At 46.4% G+C, this 15,236-nt stretch overlaps 1 protein-coding gene across 5 annotated transcripts in view; it reads right to left on the bottom strand.

The window, feature by feature from the left end:
- Window positions 1-631: 631 nt before the first annotated feature.
- ARHGEF4 (Rho guanine nucleotide exchange factor 4) overlaps window positions 632-15,236 on the bottom strand; it is a 167,085-nt gene continuing 152,480 nt past the window's right edge. For all 5 annotated transcript variants that reach the window (XM_032446671.1, XM_032446675.1, XM_032446674.1 and 2 more), the window contains 9 exons: window positions 14,860-15,039; window positions 12,347-12,541; window positions 11,175-11,354; window positions 10,702-10,934; window positions 9,755-9,884; window positions 9,228-9,359; window positions 8,024-8,267; window positions 7,428-7,505; window positions 632-6,793 (listed from right to left, as the gene is read on the bottom strand). In XM_032446671.1, coding sequence (XP_032302562.1) covers window positions 6,636-6,793; window positions 7,428-7,505; window positions 8,024-8,267; window positions 9,228-9,359; window positions 9,755-9,884; window positions 10,702-10,934; window positions 11,175-11,354; window positions 12,347-12,541; window positions 14,860-15,039 — 1,530 coding nt within the window. In that variant the 3' untranslated portion in view covers window positions 632-6,635. The remainder of the gene's footprint in view (window positions 6,794-7,427; window positions 7,506-8,023; window positions 8,268-9,227; window positions 9,360-9,754; window positions 9,885-10,701; window positions 10,935-11,174; window positions 11,355-12,346; window positions 12,542-14,859; window positions 15,040-15,236) is intronic.

The raw sequence follows: 15,236 nt of genomic DNA, 5'->3' as shown, positions 1-15,236 counted from the left end.
ATACTTGTGAATGGCTGTTAGCTCTTTGCTGTGAAGGCAGATGTACTGACAAGGGCTGCCCTTGTTGTAGAGGCAGCTTTGAACACTCAGTAGCAGCCAAAGCCCCTTCTAGAAGAGCAACTATTCCATTGGAGACTGTCAGAAGTAAAACTGCAAGTTCTAAGTTTCAAGTTTTCCTGTTAAAAAATTAGGGACAAAAAGTAAGTTTGGCTTTCTCTAATGCACGTTGTTATTTCTCTAACACACATTATTACTTTTTAAGCTCCATTGCTCATTGGTTCATTGATCCAGGCAGCAGAAATAGCTTTGTCGATAGCTCTGCTGCATTTAGGAGCTTTGTATTGATCCTCAATGGCTGGGAGTTTTGTAGGAGACATCCATCACAGTGCTGGTGCGGAAAGGGGTTTTGCATTGCCTATATACACTGTCTGACGTGTGGGGGGAGCAAGTGTTCTGCTGTATTTTATTTCAAAGTCCAGATTGCCTGTTAAACTGGAGATCAGTTGTGGGCAGATAAGAGAACTGTTGTGCAGAATACAGTTACAGGGCTGCACTTGCAGTGGATATAGAGGCTTGCTCTGTATCCACAGCGATTGATGTGTTATGGAAAGACAACGGAATCAGACAGGAGTGAAGTTGATAACTTGTTTATTTCCCAACTCACAAATGTATGTAAACAGTCACACACAAAGGTATACAAGTCCGGGGTCAGGATATGGGTATCTTATTTGCACAGGCTGTAAAACAGAGAGCTGCTTTGGTAGCAAAGTTGTGCAAAAGAGAAGCTCACCATGCACACCAGGGTGGAGCAGTTGCAGGGAGGAAAGTGGCAGTTAGGCAGAAAGAACAAACAGCCTCTACTTGCTAATAGTACCAGCATTGCCGAAGCCATGGGATTTCAGTAATGCAGCTTGTGAAGGAAATGTGGAAGCTGTGGTGAGAAATGGAATATGGTGTGCAGTGTTAATCCCAAGGCAGGGGAAGCTGTGATTGCTGCATGGCCAAGAAGACGACCCCTTTGGGCTTTCCCAAGCCTGAAATAGGCAGCTGTGAATGTAAAGGCAATGAAGCCCACGCTGCTGCTGTTCCTGAGCACGCAGGAGGTCGTCCTCCCACCTCCCCCTCTCTGGGCAGCACTCAGCAGAAAGACGTGGGGATGCATTCTGACTTCTGCCAGGCTGTGTTTTTGACCATCTTCTTATGCTAGCTGAGTTTTTAAAGGAGATGCATTGATCTGCCTGCGCTGCTTCGAGCACCGACTCCCTGCCCTGCACTATTAAATGAACAAAACTGCACCTTCAGTAGGTTCAAATTGACTGAAAACACATCAATTTTTTCAGTTTACTTCTGTCCATTACCAGAGTTCTCAGTTTTTAACCCATTACTTACCTGAAAATTTGATACCACAGCCTTACTTCAGCAGGAGCACTGGAAATGGGGGCCTTTCATGTTATACAGGATGTTGTGGCTGAGATCTTCTCAGGCCGATCTACTGCTATGCATCAGTTGCAGTGCAGGTCCTGCTGGCTCAGGCAGAAAACTGGAGTCACTGCAGGTGCAGGTGAGGCTCTAGCAGTTGAATGAAGCTGGAATAGCTTCATTCTTATAACCTTTGGACTTGATGCTGTCCTGTATTTGCTGTGACCACGTACTGCCATCCCATAGCCCTCATCTGTAGGCAGGCGGTGAGATTTGAAGACAGTGGTAGCAATAAAAGTAACATCAGAAGTGGGATTTGCTGTAAGCTGTAGCACCTCACAGATGCTGACAATGTTCTTCTGTTTCTATATTGCAAAAGATGAAAGAACATAAGAAAAACTCATTTCTGTCTCCAGGCATCCGAAGAGATGCAGTTTTCAGTCTGAATCCAGGATTCCTTTGGATGCCCGTTACTCACAGATGACTGCCATGGAGGCCAGGCCTGCAGAGATCTTTGGGAAGCTCAGACACCCAGATGCAGGCAGTGCCCAGACAGCTGGGTTTGCCCACAGCGAGGCCATGGATGAGGTCAAATGCAAGAAGGGCTTCCACCTCCCTGCACCCCACAGCTCTTCAGGTAAGGATCTTAAGAGATGATGGAGTCATAGATCTTAAATGATGCTTCTTGGGATTGTTTGGCTTCATGGGAACAAGTGTCTCTGAACCTGATTTAAATGTCAAAATGAATTATACTGTTTTTTTCCATTCTTGTGACTGGTTCACATAAACCCATGCATTGCCTGAGTTGAGGCTTTGCTCACTAGAAAGGAAGCCCAGCTGCTTTTCACATGAATTTTCCCATGCATTTGGCTACAGGAGGGAAGAAGGCAGACACAGCCAGAAACAACCAGACCACCCAGCAACCCCTAGTCCAGTTGAGTGGCTGCTGTTCCTGCACTGAGTCTGAACTTGGGATTTTTCATTTTGGTTTGGTTGGGGTTTTGGTTTTCTGGGGGGTTTGCATGAAAATGCATGTTTCTGGTCATGTAGAGGGTTCATCTCCAAAGGAGGGGAGGTGAGTACCGCAGTTGTGTCTCTGCTTGGTCATGCTTCAGGTGGACTTGTCTTGGGAATCTGAGCTGGTTCTGTGTGGTATGCTCAGAAAGCTTGACAGAAGTTGTACTTAACCTGATGCTCATATGCCAGAAAACCCCTTTACAATGAGGTTGGGAAGGTCCACAAGGTCATCACCTAACGTGCACGCGCAGAAAGCTTGTAAAGCTTGTGTCCTTTGCATGCATTCTCTGACAATTCTACTTGACAGTACAATGCTGAATGCCTCCATTGAGAATCCCGATGAAAGAAGAGGAGGGAAATGCAGTATCAATTATTCTGTTACTACTTTACAGCACATGTACATTTAACCATTTATTCACTAACAATTTAGGAGATGAGGTGACTTGAGTACATGATGGTTTGAGATCAGTGGAGGTCACACGGTTCATTCAGGGGATAACAGGTTTTGTGTTGGTGAATTTGGTACCAATTGGTACCAGATATGGATGTCATTTCTTGATGAAATCCTGTGCAGATGTATAAATGTATGCACAGGGGTGGGTGTGTGGTGAAGCTGAGCAAAGCGAGTTGGATTCTTACCTGTTAATTAGTGCTGCAGCTCCACCTGCTATGTTACAAGGTTTCCACTCTTTCAGTGCGATCAGCTTTTATACCTGATTTCAGTCTTGCATAGGGAATCAGATCCTCTCTCCAAGTGTTCCTTACAAGAGCAGGATCCCAACTGAAGCCACTTGTTATGAATATTACTGATAGGCAGTCTCGGGGAGAATGTATTTCTGCCTTGAAGGACTTTTCTTCCACTGGCATGCTGTTTGGCCAGAGAAGTCTGTTTTGGCACTTATGTCTATAAAGTTTCTCTGTGTGCACTGATGAGATATGGAGCAAGTTCTGCAGATAATCTGGCAACTTCAGTAACTCGATGCATACGTCCTGTTCTAAGTATTGCTAAGGAGGTGCTGGTAACCAGCTCTTAGCTGTGTGTGGGTGTGGGGATGTCTCTTAGTGCACCAAGAGCCTGCAGGGCATCGCGTGCTGCGTAGTCTCAGTGCCATTCTCACCCCATCTCAATCCGTAGAATAGATGGGAATTCGTGCTGGAGTGACTTCAGTGAAGACTTAAAGTGTCATGTAGAACAAAATACACATTAAAAACTGGTATCAGAAGGTGCAAATAGGCTCTCAAATGGGTGCGGTAACTTTCTTCAGGATATGGCTGGTCCCTTGATCAACAGAGACCCAGAGTTAATGGAGAACCTCCGTCCTTGAGCACAGTCTGGCAGCAGCCTGGTGAGGCCATGAGCAACCTGATGCAGCCACTGAGGCTTGTTCCAGGGCACGGTGTTGGGACTGCACTATGTGAACTCCCAAAGCCCCTTCTGGCCTGGGTCAGGCTGCTTTAATCCAGCATTCCTCCCCCCCTCCCTCAAATACTGAACTCCTAACCTCAGAAAATGGATCAATCCCACGCCAATGCATTTTTCTTCCTGGCCAATCAAAACAGACATGGAAGAGGAAAGGAGGGGTGCAGACACTTGGGGTAAACACAGAAGTAATGATTGCCCTCTGTTATTTATGCATGCTTTCTGCAAGTGACCCTGTTGTGGTGGGTGCAGTGCAGTGAGGGTAACCATTCAGCATTCTGGGTGCTGTGAAGTCCAACAGGAGCGTTGCTGTGCTCAACACTTAGGAGGATGAAGCTCGCTCATGCAAACCTGGTAGAAGCGGCCTGTTCTGCCAAAAAGCAAAGGGTGAGTGTGAAATGGTGCTGTGCTCACACTGGGTAACGGTGCAGCTGCAGCCTGGGGTTATAGGCCATGCTGGCGCAGCCCAACTGCTGCTTCCCTGCTGGGTGCTGACAGCTCCGGCTGCACGGTGCTGCGGGCCATGGGAAGGTGCTGAGAAGGGAAGGTGCTGAGCACTGTGATGGTAGCAGTGCAGATGCAGTACACAACTCTGGGCTGATTTTCCTGTCTGTGTTTATTGTTCTATGCTTGGTCATGCAGTGAATAAAGGCCATTCCTGTAAGTGCCCCCCAGTGCCTTGGTTTCCTGACTGCTGTGTGTCACTACAGATACATCTTTGACAAAGCCAGAACAGATCTGCAAATGATTGTGTGAGTTGAAGTTACTGCAGGGCAGGCAGAAAGCAGCTCAAGAATGTGCATCCTGCTTGGTAAGCCCTATTTTCCTGCTGCTTGGAGAGATGTGGAGGGGGAGGGCATGTGCTGCACCTTCACAGGCACCTTGGAGCGGAAGGGTTTTCTCATTGGTTTCTTAACACCATCCTCTGGAGGACTGCACCAAGTGGTGATGCTGCATCTGGTTCTGCCTTGGAGAAGGGCGTGGTGTTGTGCGTTTTCCCTTAAGGAACAGCTGCATTCTCTCCCAAACTTCAGCTCGCTGACCCTCTCTAATTACTGAGTGAGCTTGCTTATCCCCTACAGTTCTATTGATGTTTCCTCACTGTTTTTACTAGCAGGAGGCTGAGATTTAGATGCGACTGACTTGCTAACCTTAGTCCATGTTCTGTGTGATGGTTGGGTGCATCTCTTGTACCACATCCTGCCTACCTTCCATGGGTGGCTTCACTGAGGCCATCTAACATGGGTCAGCTGCTGAGCAGTTGCAAGAGGAACAACGATTTTGAAGAGAAACAGGTTTACATGGGTAAGACACGTCAGACACAGACAGAGTCACTTTTACAAGTTTCTTTATGAAATTAAATGTAGCCCCTGGTCTGGGGAAGAAGATATAGTGCAAGAACAACTTTGTACATGCTACTAAATTCAGATGTCCCTGGATGACCAAACTCTGGTCAGCTACAGCATCAAACACTGGACCTGGGAGCTCTGGAGGCAGTTAGTGCTCACTCACAATAGCATCGTGTTGGAACAAAGGAGTGTTTTCCTTCCAATGTCACAAGGTGGCTCTAAGCTAAGGAATTAGGTCAGTATGGCTTCTAACTCTCACTAAGGTAAGGCAACTCTTTCCTTTTGCTAACCAAGGTACAAATGAATTTTTCTTGGCCACCATTTGGGTACCTAAAGTGAGGCTTTTGGTGCCGAATCTTGGCCTGTTATAAGTAGCCTTAGGATGTCTGTTTGTAAAGGGCTCAAAAGCCTGTAATAATTTGAGTCTGTGGACACTTGCATAACAGTTGTGGTTTTAGCCTTTCTTTCACTGTTGAACTGCAGACTCAGATTTGTAGGAGCAGTTTGCAAGCATTGACCTCTTGTTATTTGAAAAAATAAAACTAAAACAGACAAAACAGGCGTCAACAGCTGACGAGAACAGTTACAGACTTACAAAATACACAGTCCTGGTTCATACCATAAATAAACACGTTACAAACAAGGAGCATTTTCATTGGCCAGGAAATATGGCAAGAATGATAGAAGAGAATCTAAAGAGTTGAGTACAGTATTAATTTAGGCACGTTTTTTTCTCTAACTTATGTAACGAACCCACTAGAGCAGAACTTGAACGTTACTCATGCTGCAGGTTGGTTGGCACCGTTTAACAAGTTATTGTTCATCAGTGTTGTTGAATTAAAGGGAAGGGTCACAGTGCAATACTCACTGTTGTCTCGTCTGAGTGCCAGCAGAAGCTGACTGAGTTAGTTAGAAGGGTGTAGGAGGATCATGTCCTTGAGGTGAAAGGTAGGGAACAAGTGAGCAGAGAACGGAAGGGTTTGCTCCTCCCTGCAAAACGTACGATGTCAGCAACACTGAGCTGTTGTTCTGAGCATGTCAGTGGGGGACAGAGCTGGTAGGCTGAGCAGCTGCCGGACAGCAGCGGTGTTCACAGCAGAATGGAATGGTTCAGAGTACAGGTGACAGGCAAAATCTTTTCAGATGAGACAGATCGGGCTCCATTCTGATCTCTTCCTGGAAGTTTGTTTCTTGGGTGCTGTGCAATGTTGGCTTGCTGGGACCTAGCACAGCTGCACGCGTGTGTAACACACATGCAGCATCTCACCTCAGAGCCAAGGGTCAGTTGGTCTGCAAGATAAATAGAGAAGGCAGGAGCACATGTGCCATCCTCTGTAACAAAGGATTGGAAGAACCTGGGCTCCACCTCCTCGGACTGGTGGATAAAGTGCTTTCTCAGAAGGGGTTCAGGCACAAACACGGGGCTGTCCTTATTTCCGGAAGGGTGTCAGCCTGCTGATGTTCTGCCAGAAGTTCGAGGGTTTGCGCTTGGGCTCTGCCAGCATGAAGACCTGCTGCTGTGGGAGCGTGGTGGGCAGTGTGGGATGCTTCTGTCGCATCAGGAAGTCGTAGTATGGCCTGGTGACAGCTGTGACAGCAAGGAGACAGCAAAGCACGTGAGTTGAGCACACAAACCCTGCCCAATCCCCATTGAAGCTGCAGGACAGTGAGTTTGATTTGCCTCAGCATTACCCTTAATTTCAGCAGTGCCCTTCAGAATTAGTGTTGGAGATATGGAAGCCCCAGAAATACCAACCCTAACTGACAGGTGTTCTGTCAGCAGTAAGGTGACAGCAAAACAGCTGTAGCTCATTGCTAGTGACAAGCTGATGAGCTGATACTTGTGTGCCTCTGCTTGTTTATGACATCCCGCACTGGTAAAAGTTTGGGGGAAGACAGCATTCCTTTGAAGACAGCTGAAGGGACAATGCTGGTATGAATGATGGAACGTTTGGAACTTATTGAGAAAGAGCAAGCGTGATTTGCAATATGGATTTTAGTTCTCTGTAGATGTGCAAGCTGAGAGTGACTCCCTATCTGTGACCATGAGAACCCAAAGTGAAGCACTGTAATGCAGCAGCAAGTAGTCACCAGCTTAAGGCTTTTAAAAAATACAATATAAAAGGCAATGCTCTCAAAGGACAGAGATTAAACAACAGCATTGTAAAACAGAAATGCCACCACCAGAGTTAGCAGCGTTTCTGTGTTCAGGAGTGACTCACCCTTTGGCTTCCCAGTGTGATGCTGCTTGCTGGCATTTAGCATTGCTTGCTTCTTCTGCATCTCTGTGATTGAAAAACCTTGAGGACAAAAGAGGGGCTGTCAGCAGCAGCTCATCACATTGTTGTACCTCATGGGAGCACGCTCGCATAGGCAAGAAAAACAGGTTGGAATATGGCCTGAGGTAGGAGATCAGGAGCCAGAATTCCTCCCAGAGGTGCACAGCTCCCCTGTGCTGCAAGGCTCCCTGCATGCCTGCACCCCTCCCCCCCAAATGTGTGTAACAAGTGATGCACACACACACACACAGCCATAACTACCATCCTCCTTTTCTCTTTATTTCAACCTAAGAGTTTTACCTTTACTCTTCTCCATCCCCCTGGGAAGGGGAGCAGTGTGCGAAGGGCTGTGTGAACTCATTAAAGACACTGAGCTCTGTGAGGACAGTGTACTGCAGCGTCTGAGCACTTGGTTCACCTACACAAATTCATTCAGCATGTTGCAGTCAGCAATCCAGAGCATGGATTACAGCCCTATGGCCTCCTGACTCCATTGGTCACTGTTTAACCACACCAAATCACAGCAGTGCTTTTTGTACCTGTCTCCTGGTCAAGCTGAACCTGTCTCCTTTCATTCTCAAAGGCCTTCAGCCAGCGCTGTTTCTGCTCAGGTTTTTTCGCACAGAATAAGTGGACCTCCTCAGTGTTGCGGCAGTGTAATTTAAATGCATTTTTCACACTGATGCTGAAGTCCTTGTCCTTCCCATCTTCTATATCCAGTATTTCCATATCATCCATGTTGATTCGACTCTTATAATACAAGATGTCCCGGCGCAGAAGGTCCTGTAAGAGATCACGTAGTTATACAGATTTGTGTTTCTTATCCTCTCCATTCCATAAGCATTCTTCTTTGAGATGCTGGAATACTTAATCCTTTTGTTGGGCACTATAATGCTGCAAGAAAAGATGATGCTGGATTTGAATCTCTGGAACTGTGGAGCGCTAAGCTCCTGCTGTTAGCACTGAATGGAACCATTTGGTTCCCTCTGTTGATGGGGTCAGAATAACAGGCTGCCATCTCCGCTTTTGGGACACCATCAGCTACACTGAAGTGCTCTGTATGTGGTCTCAAATCCCCATTAAGCCAGTGGTAGAAAGTAGCATTTGAATGCTGCTTTCCAGGTCAGCAAAAAAGAAATCCTAATTAGTTTTGTTTTTTATGCTGCCAATTAAATGTGAAAACAAGCAATGTTGCTTTTATTGTTTAAACAGGTGCACACATTCACACACACCTGCACTGTGTGAACTATAGCAACGTGGCGCTTGTTTTTCCTGCTATAAGGACTTGTTCAGCAGTTATTGTATGGCTGCTCAGGTGCACCTGGCTCTGGGGCGCCAGAGGAAAGGCCACACTGAATGCACATCAATCTGTGCATGAAGCACATACGATGCAAGCAGAATTAAGTATGGATTCAAGTAAGAACAAGTGGAAACAAACAGTAGAAGCAGACTCAAATGTGCAGCATTGTAATGATGTTTGTATCTGACTACCCGTCAGGCGCAAGTGGTAGGAATGTCGCCTTGCAACACCAGGGCCGGGGGTTTGAATCCCCCTGTGGCACAAGTGGTAGAAGTGCCGCTCTGCAGCACAGAGGCTCGAATCCCGGGAGTTGGACTCGATGATCTCTAAGGTCCCTTCCAACCCGCACGAGACTATTACTATTACTATTACTATTGCTATTGCTATTACTATTAATTACTATTACTATTACTATTAATTACTATTACTATTACCCAAGTTACCTTCTTGCAGCAGACAAGCTGGTGATCGAAGAGGAAGAACATCCTCTGTTGGCTCTTGGCTTGAGGGTGGGAGACTTTGGTTAATTCTCCAGAATAGATGAGTTCTGAGCTTCTAACGAGAACATCTTCACCCTGAGAGCAGCACAAAGAAGAGCCTGGTGACTGGGAAGACAGAAGCCCATAATCTCACATGACAGTATCAGTGTGGTTGTGCAGCCTTAAACCCTGCTAGTGAAACACTCTTCCAGGAGCGATAAGGGCTCTCTGTGCTGATGAAAAGGCCTTATTATGTCAAGATGGTTGCTGTACTTTTGGTACCCAGAGAATGGGAACTGAATTTGATTTGCTTGGATGTTTTCTGGCACAACCTGTTCTAAGGGAACTACTTTAGCAGGGCATTGGATTTGAGGGATCTCCAGATGTCCCTTTCAACCCCTATGGTTCTGTGATGCTGTATGATTAGAGCAATAATATATTAAATGAAAACACAACGTGTTCAGTTTCTGGGGGAAGTAAGTCTGCATTACCTCCCAGTCTTCTATGGAGCTTTGCCACTGAGCAATTTTGTCGATGTTCTCCAGTCGCCGCTTCCTCTCATTGATGAGCCGAGCAACGTTCTTCATGGCATTTAAGGCAGCTTCAACATCTTTAAAATCCCTAGGGTAGGGCAGAGTGCGTGTGATGGATGTGCTGCTGCAGGCAGCTCTGCAGATGCACGCTTCTTTTGACGCACAGATTTATATAGTTTGCTACAAATTTAGGACCAGCATGTAGAAGGGAAGGATGCAAGTTACGACATTGAGCTGCAGAGGTAGATACTGGTGGATGAACCAATCTCCAAGGATTTGCTTGTTACCCATAACAGATTCATAACACTGTTGCTTTCATGTAAGGACTGACTGTGTCACATACAGATAAGACAGTTCAGATTTGGCTCGATTTGAAATGGGAGCTGTTGGTGTCTCTGGGAGGGCAGGGCAGAAGCCCATCCACTCCCATACACCACCCACAGCCACCAGCTACTGCTTGAGCTGGAGCAGCTGGGAAGGAATTGTTCTGCACAATGCAGCTTAATGCAATTTTCAGACATCCAGGTGCTGCATTAAGGAGCTGTTTCCGAAGAGATCAACATCAGAACAGCATGCTTATAGATTGAATACCTTTATGCACAAAACAGTTCTGAGAAATGGCAGTGCTGTAAATCAGGTGTTGAAATTAACTTGTCACAATGGGCCAATAGCAACACTCTCCTTTAATACAGTTTTTTCATGCTTTGTTTCTGTAGCTAATTATTTTTCTTTCGCAGTTAATTGAGCCAAAGGCAATGCCTTCACTCTGAAATGGAGCTCTGGGTTTGATGGCTTCTGAGCTAGGGCAGGAATGCACTGCGCACATGTGTCCTGATGCAATTCTGAGTCAGCCTGTTTCCAATGAGACAGGCATTGCCATCCTGCTTCCCACCACACTGACCCACCTGTGCTGAGGGTTGGTGTATTTGAGCAGCTCTGCCAGCTGCAGCGGGTACTTGCAGATTTTCTGCACTGGTGTCAGCAGAAACCCATCCAAAGAGATGTCGATCATCTTCTGCAGCAAGCGGCAGGCTTCGAAGAAGTAGACGTACTTGTTAACTTTGGTGAGGCGCGACAGCTCCATGCAGGCGTTGGGGTGGTTGTTGCAGTATTCAGAGTATATCTGAAACTCCGTTTGCTGTGAAGAATCATAGAATAACCTGAGTTGAAAAGGCCCACGGTGCTTAGCCAGCTCCAACCACCTGCTATGTGCAGGGTCACCAACCAGCAGCCCAGGCTGCCCAGAGCCACATGCAGCCTGGCCTTGAATGCCTTATATGACTACCTTTAATTTAAACAAAGCTTCTCAGATCAATTGCCTCATCCTCTGTCCTAATCCCTACTCAGCTACCCCTTTCCATAAGTCAAATTTACTTACATATTCCAAGAAACAGGAGCCGACCTCACTTAAATGTGGGTGGTCTTTGTTGAATTTCTTCTCCAGTGCTTTAACAAATTTCTTCTGGCATCTGTAGATGTCTTCAATGTTCCCAAAGATTGTCTTCAGCTGTTCTTCTGTAAACATGTCGGCTCTTTTGCGGCACTGCTTAATGTAACCCTAAGAGGAAACCAAATGGGAGAGCTGGGCGCTGGCTCAGAGGCACTTGGATATCAGGAGAAAACCCCAGTACTGCAGCCAGCTGTGCATCAGGTGCCCCTTCCTTCATAGTGCATCCATGCCTTAAGCTATTATTTCTTCTAGTGCTACCCAAAATAGTAGAAATAGGAATCTGCCCACAGTCATATCACTGCCTTAAATGGTGTTGTAACCCGCACCTGAAGGAGTCCCAGAACTGCTTTCTCTCCTGTGGAAACCATCTCTGTCTGCAGGCTATGGGGTTGTGCTGGCCACTGCATTGCCAACTAAATCCAGCTGAGGATCTGGTTTGGATGCTCATGGTTGCAAAGTCCCAGTTGATTCAAAGGAGAAAGAGGTGACAAAGGACATGAGGGAATTCTGAACTCATTGGGAGGGAAGGGGTTTTGGTGTGTGCTTCCCCAGCTGGCTCTCCTGGAGGGCATGGTTTAGTGTCAGTGTAGTGAGAAATCCATGTTCCTTCATACTCCTTTATCAATTACCTTAATTTGCCCCAGTGTATCTGACAGCATGTCACTTCTGGTGTCAGTATACTCAGCACATTTGGAAGTGAAAGATCTAATTGGCTGAATGTCCCCCAGTCGTTTTGATCTGAGTGTAACTTGCCTGAAGGCTGGAGTTGCTGACTGTATTAGCTCAGAACATATATTAAGGAGGACAGCAGCGCTAGACATTTGCTTTTCTCTGTCTTGGGAAATGCAATTAATTCCGTTTAATCAGAGCCATATTGGATGCTCCCAATACAGAGGCATTTGGGATATTGCTGTAATGAATTGGCTTCTGTTCTCTGAGCATGCAGCATCCTTTAGCAGAGCAGATACTGATAGAAATATCATGACGTACTCAGAGGAGGAAAGTTACCCACCTGGGGACCCTCAACCTGGGCACAAACAGAACACCCTATAGTTTCCTTTACAGAAGTCCCTATGTTCATCTCCTCCTCATTCCCTTACCTCACAGATGTCCTTCAGATGCTTGATGTAGTCTCTTTCTGTGCTTATGATCTCGTTGATAACATTGGTTCTCATCTGGTCTTTGGTGGTCTGCCCCATCCCAAAGCGCCGGGTACCACTGCTGGAGTCGTCGTCTTTACCACCCTCTACCTTGACAGGGTAATCTTCCATGGGTTCATCTTGGTTCACTCGAAGCTGGACCAGACACAAAACACATTTGCCATCTGCATCGTGAAATACAGGTCATCCAAAGAAAGGAGGCTGGGGAGAGCTGACTGAATGGTGGACAAACATTGAGCTGGGTTAGTGAATGAAGGGGAATCTCGTGTAATATTGAGGTAATCTGAGGTAATGTTACCTGTAAACGTATTTTCCCATGGTAAGCAATATGTAAACATTACTCCCCAGAATCTAAGGTCAGACAGATGAGGTTCTCTTGTAAGACTACATGCAAAAGCAGGACAGGAAATGGCTTATCAAGTGAAATCCACCCAGGGGGCTCTTAGGGAGGAAGCAGGGAACAAGCAAATATTTGCTTTGATTTGGAACAGTTTCACTGTTATTCCCATACCATAAATAACAGCTGCCCTCTCAGTACCTGCCTCCCCAACATCACTTACAGATCACTTATCTTTAATTGAAAAACAAATACAGATGCCAGTGAGCACACAGTGCAGTATGGTGTTACCATACAGGGCTGTGTGTAACTCATGGTTCTTTTACAGTGCCCATGAGATGGCAGCACAGTGTGAGCAGAGCCAAACACACCAGCAACTTGTAGACCTGCTGCTCTGCAGAATCTGTTTTGTTAGCTGTACCAAAGTAGCTTAGTTAATGGCGAGAAATTTATTAGTGCATTCCACTTGCAAGCGTTATTTCCATACAAGCATTGCTGCTGCATATTCATTCATTAGCTCTCAGAGCGCCCATGGGACTATTTTGAACGCAAATCATCAATCTCAGCACAAAGAACAAATGAATAACTCCAAGGTAGCAACGTGTGTAGATATAAGCAGTTTTGGTACAATGACAGATCTGCTTTACGCTTTTAATGTAGCTTGTTCTAGTCAGCATTATTTACCTCTTTGTGCACACAGAAGATGCACATCCATCCCTCACCAACACAGGCACAGATTGCATTGACTCACTACTTACAGTTGGTGAAAGCCCCCTGATGTGCAGTCTGGCCTTTCTTTCACTGTGAGCAGAACATGGGCTGGTCTTAAGCTCAGACCTCAACCTGAAGCTTGTTTGGAGTAACTGAGAGCCCTGCAGGTTTACTCAAGCCCCAAAGCACAGTGCCCTTCCCAGCAGTAAGTTTGAGACCCAGTGATAATTAGCAGGAAACCTTCAGTTGGTTGCTAGAGTAGGTGTTGTCATTGCTCTGCTAAAGGAACTTGTTATTCTGCATCCCTACAGGCTAACACCAGACTGCTTTCCCTGGAATACTGAGAGAGGTTTTTGCCAGCCAGGACATCAGCTTGTCAGTAATATGAAAGAGGAAAAAAAAGGAGTGTTTTGACTGTGAAAAAGCAGTTCTGTCCCCCCTAGTGTAGAGAATTTGGTCCTAGCAATCTCATTTGCAAAACCATGCACTGTTTGTAACAGTTCTCAAGAAGCTGAGACAGCTACACCGAGTGTTTCACAGCTTCTTGAGCACAACCTGCTCTGCTTCTCCAAGTACCTTTGCTACAGACACCAGATTACCTCCTTTCATGCTTCACCTGATTTTGGGTCACTTATGATCTAAAGTGACCCAGATTAGAAGCTGAGCTGCTAAGAATCTCCCTGCCCTCAGGCACCTAATCGCCTCTGCAGCACTCACACTCTAACACAGCGAATGCATTCAGACATCCTCACCAACAGGCAAAGCCTGAACAAGGGACAGAAGTCTTCCTTCTTGCAGAAGAAAAGGAGTGCCCAGGCTCTTATTTTACCTCCCCAACTTGTACAGTGAACTCAGATGCGTTTCAGAATGCCCTGTTGGAAATAGATCCAACCACTGCTGCATGTAACTGAGGCTGCTTGGATTGTTCTATACAGCTGTCCCTGTATAGGCTCCTATTGGCGCAATGCTCATCTGTACTATCTGAATCGACCCCTGTATATAGCAAAGACCCATCAGCTGTGTCTGGGACTCCTCTAGGAGCATTTGTTGCTCACTCCTAAAGGTGATGCTGGGTGCTTAATGCAAACTAGCCAAGATGTGGGTAAGCAGGAGGAGCCCAGGGTGTCAAACCACCTCAGCTGGCACAGCTCAACTTAGCTTCAGAGCCTACAATTAAACTGCCTTTGTCCTGATTTATGGACAAGAGGGAATTCCTCACTCTGATGGCAGCTCATCTGGGAGGGCTCGATGTACGGTGACCCTGCACAGAGGAATAGTGACAAGCACACGTTGAACAACTATCCCAGAAGTCACAGTGCTCAGCACTCACTGAGGAACTCAAAACCTGGGGAAAAAGAACACCCAGTGGTAATGAAGAGGTGTGAAAAGAACATCGAACTCTTACCCGTACAAAGCTGGCTGGAAACCAGCCTTCACTGTCCAGAATCCTTCCCCACCACCACTCCTTGTTGGTAGCATCCATTACTTCAATGACGTCGCCAGCCTTGAATCCCAGCTCTTGGTCGTCCATTGTGACATGGTCCCAGAGGGCTTCTGCATACACCACGCTGCCATCGCTGATGAGCTGTGGATAGAGCAGGTGAGGTTGTCAGCTCCCATACAACAGCAGTGCAATCAGAGAGGCCACAGTTCTGGCACAATCACTGCTGAGCCAAACCAGATGAGCACTGCCTATTGCTTGCTATGACATGCATGAGAAGGAGCTGGTGCCAGTCTGGTACGTGCCTTGGCTGACCTTGCTCTCAATAGTATTTGTTCCCA

This window comes from Coturnix japonica, chromosome 9 (genome assembly GCF_001577835.2).
Source record: "Coturnix japonica isolate 7356 chromosome 9, Coturnix japonica 2.1, whole genome shotgun sequence".
In the NCBI taxonomy this organism is placed as follows: Eukaryota; Metazoa; Chordata; class Aves; order Galliformes; family Phasianidae; genus Coturnix; species Coturnix japonica.
The sequence above is the reverse complement of the archived record's forward strand: the minus strand, read 5'-3'. Positions and strand labels throughout refer to the sequence as shown.